Source organism: Apteryx rowi, unplaced genomic scaffold (assembly GCF_003343035.1).
Source record: "Apteryx rowi isolate R43461 unplaced genomic scaffold, aptRow1 scaffold_830, whole genome shotgun sequence".
NCBI classification, from domain to species: Eukaryota; Metazoa; Chordata; class Aves; order Apterygiformes; family Apterygidae; genus Apteryx; species Apteryx rowi.
In genome coordinates, this window is record NW_020451128.1 from 313,913 (window position 1) to 317,349 (window position 3,437).

The 3,437-nt window shown below is 70.0% G+C and overlaps 1 protein-coding gene across 1 annotated transcript in view; it reads right to left on the bottom strand.

Annotated features, from left to right (window-relative positions):
* Positions 1-3,437, bottom strand: part of LTBP4 (latent transforming growth factor beta binding protein 4) — a 12,323-nt gene that overhangs the window by 4,311 nt on the left and 4,575 nt on the right. Inside the window, exons 9-16 of the mRNA XM_026089820.1 lie at positions 3,182-3,307; positions 2,778-2,903; positions 1,911-2,030; positions 1,722-1,847; positions 1,530-1,655; positions 1,084-1,206; positions 848-979; positions 183-311 (exon numbers count right to left, since the gene is read on the bottom strand). Of these exons, the coding sequence (XP_025945605.1) occupies positions 183-311; positions 848-979; positions 1,084-1,206; positions 1,530-1,655; positions 1,722-1,847; positions 1,911-2,030; positions 2,778-2,903; positions 3,182-3,307 (1,008 nt within the window). The remainder of the gene's footprint in view (positions 1-182; positions 312-847; positions 980-1,083; positions 1,207-1,529; positions 1,656-1,721; positions 1,848-1,910; positions 2,031-2,777; positions 2,904-3,181; positions 3,308-3,437) is intronic.

Here is a 3,437-nt window from a genome sequence, read left to right on the forward strand (position 1 = left end):
GGCATCCCTGCCCCTCTGCACCCCCCGGCATGGTGCACCTGCATCCCCGAGCACGAACCAGCTGCACCCCATAGCACGGTCCCTCTGCACCCTATGGCATGGTCCCCCTGCCCCTCTGCACCCCCCGGCCCCCGTGCCCCCTGGCACAGCCCCCTGGCTCCATCCCGGTGCCTGGCACCCACCGATGCAGTCCCCACCGGCACCGGCTCGGTATCCCGGCTGGCAGTCGGTGACGCAGCGATAGGAGCCGGGCAGGTTCTCGCAGCGCTGGGCCCCGCAGGCGGCCCCGTACTCCCGGCACTCGTCCACGTCTGCGGCAGAGGAGACGCCCCGGGCCCGGCCGGGGCACGGGCAGGCTGGGCAGACCCGGGCACCCACGGCCCCCGAGCAGCCCATCCTGGTCCCCACGCCTGTCCCAGTCCCTGTGCCCACCCTGGTCCCGGTCCCCATCCTGGTCCCCATGCCTATCCCAGTCCCCGTCCTGGTCCCTGAGTCCATCCTGGTCCCCATCCCCATGAATATCCCGGTCCCTGTACCCATCCCGGTCCTGGTCCTGGTGCCTGTCCTGCTCCCCATGCCCATCCTGGTCCCCGTCCCGATCCCACTCCCTGTCCTGGTGCCCATGCCCCCATCCCAGTCCCTCTACCCGTCCCAGTCCTGGTCCCTTTGCCCATCCTGGTCCCTGCCCCGATCCCGCTCCCTGTCCTGGTGCCCATGCCCCCATCCCAGTCCCTCTACCCGTCCCAGTCCTGGTCCCTATGCCCATCCTGGTCCCCATGCCTCTTCAGGTCCCGGTCCTGGTCCCGGTCCCGCTCCCATCCCAGCGGCCACGCCGCCCCGCACTCACCGACGCAGTCCCCGCTGGCGCTGGCCCGGTATCCTGGCTGGCAGTCAGTGACGCAGCGGTAGGAGCCGGGGATGTTCTCGCAGCGCTGGGCCCCGCACAGCACGGTGCCGTACTCCCGGCACTCGTCCACGTCTGCGGGACACGGCAGCCTCGCAGATGGCCCGGGCAGCCCCGGCCGCGGGGGCACCGGCCCCTCCCCGGCCCYGCCGCGTGGCAGGGCAGCCCCAGCCCCTCACCCTGGCACAGGGCCTTGTCGGCGTCGGTGCGGAAACCCGCGGGGCAGTAGCAGTCGAAGGAGCCGTCGGTGTTGGTGCAGCGGCCCCCCTCGCAGACCCCCCCRCGCTGGCACTCGTCCACGTCTGCAAGAGATGTGGGGTTAAACGGGGGGGGGGGGGGCGAAAGGGACCCCACGTCTGCACCAGCCTCCATCCTCACCCCCCATCCTTGTTTCATCCCCATCCCTCATCTTCATCCCCATCCCTTCTTATTCTGATCTCCATCCCTCATTCTCATTCCCCATCCCATCCCCACTCCTCATCCTCATCCCCATCGCTCATCCTCATCCTCATCCTCCCCAGCGGCCGCCAGCCTGCAGACAGCCCCAGCCCCRGCAGCACCGCGACTGTGGGACGGTGCCGCCGGGGCCCGGACGCCTGGGCCCTGGGCGGGGGGACACACGCACCGGTGCAGGCGGTGCCGTCGGCGGTGGTGCTGTAGCCCTGGGCGCAGAGGCAGCTGTAGGAGCCCTCGGTGTTGAGGCACTCGCCGTGGGGGAAGCAGAAGTCGCCCTCCAGGCACTCGTTGACGTCTGCGGGCGCAGGAGGCCGTCAGGGTGGGTGGCGGCGCGGGGGCTCCCGGGGGCCGCCCCGCTCACCTGCGCAGGGCCCGCCGGCCCCGCCGGCCCGGTACCCGCGCCGGCACTCGCAGCCGAAGGAGCCGTCCGTGTTGCTGCAGCGGCCGTGGGGGCCGCAGGGCGAGCCCACCGCRCACTCGTCCACGTCTGCGGGGCAGAGGGTTAGGGGGGCCGGGGGCCGGGGGCCGCGAGCCGCAGGGGCCGCCCTACCTGCGCAGCGCCCGTCGCGGAGCTGGTAGCCCTCGCGGCACGGCCGGCACTGGAAGGAGCCCGGCGTGTTCACGCACTCCTGGCCCGGGCAGGCCAGGTGGTTCTCGCACTCGTCGATGTCTGCACGGCACGGAGTGGGGTGAACCGCGGCACGGCCGGCCCGCGGCGTGCAACGCGACCGGTGCGCCGCATGGCCAGCCCACGGCAGTGTGCAACACAACCAGCGTGCGGCACGGCCAGCCCGCAGCATGCAACGTGATCGGTGTGCAGCATGGCCAGCCCACGGCGGTGTGCAACACAACCAGTGTGCCGCATGGCCAGTCTGCGGCGTGCAACGTGATCGGTGTGCAGCATGGCCAGCCCATGGAGGTGTGCAACACAACCAGCGTGCAGCATGGCCAGCCCACGGCGGTGTGCAATGCGATCGGCGCGTGGCATGGCCAGCCCACAGCGGTGTGCAACGTGATCAGTGCGCGGCACGGCCAGCCTGCAGCGGCTTGCAACACAACTGGCGTGCGGCACAGCCGGCCTGCAGCATGCAACATGATCGGCGTGCGGCACGGCCAGCCCGTGGCGGCGTGCAACGYGATCAGTGCACAACATGGCCAGCCTACAGCGTGCAATGCAATCCATGCATAGCACAGCCAGCCTGCAGCGTGCAACGTGATCGTTGCGTGGCCTGACCAGCCCATGGCATGTAATGTGATCGGTGCGTGGCCAGCCACGGCGTGCAACACAGTCAGTGCACGGCACAGCCAGCTTGCCACGTGCAACACGACCAGTGCGTGGCACGGCCAGCCCACAGCACAGAGCACAGGCAACYCACGGCATGGCCACTGCCCCACACGCCCCCCAGCCCCGGCTCACCCTCACACTGGGTCTTCTGTGCGTTCACCTGGAAGCCAGCCGGGCAGGAGCAGCTGTAGCTGCCGGGCAAGTTCTCGCAGCGCCCGTAGGCACAGGGCYGGGGGCTCTGCTGGCACTCGTCCACGTCTGTGGGCAGAAAGCGAACGGCACCAGGGAGAAGGGCCTTGTCCCCRGGGCACGGAGCACACACGGGCACTTGTGCATGCACGGACATGTGGACACGCACACACACACGTGCATACCCATGCAGCGATGCATGCATGTCCACAGACACCCATGCATGCACACACATCAATGCACGTGTGTCCATAGATGCCTGTGCACGCATGCACCCTGCCCACGGACATGCGCGCTGCCACCCTGCTGCCCCCAGCGCCCATGCGCGGGGCCCCGTCCCCTCTTACCGACGCACTGGGTGCCGTCAGGGCCGGCCTGGTAGCCGCGGGGGCAGGCACAGCGGTAGCTGCCGGGCGTGTTCTCGCAGCGCCCAGGTGCACAGGGCCGGGGGCTCTGCTGGCACTCGTCCACATCTGTGGGCAGAGAGCGAATGGCACCGGGGAGAAGGGCCTTGTCCCCAGGGCACGGAGCACACACGGGCATTGTGCATGCACGGACACGCAGACACGCACAGACACACGTGCCTTCAGACACCTGCCTGTG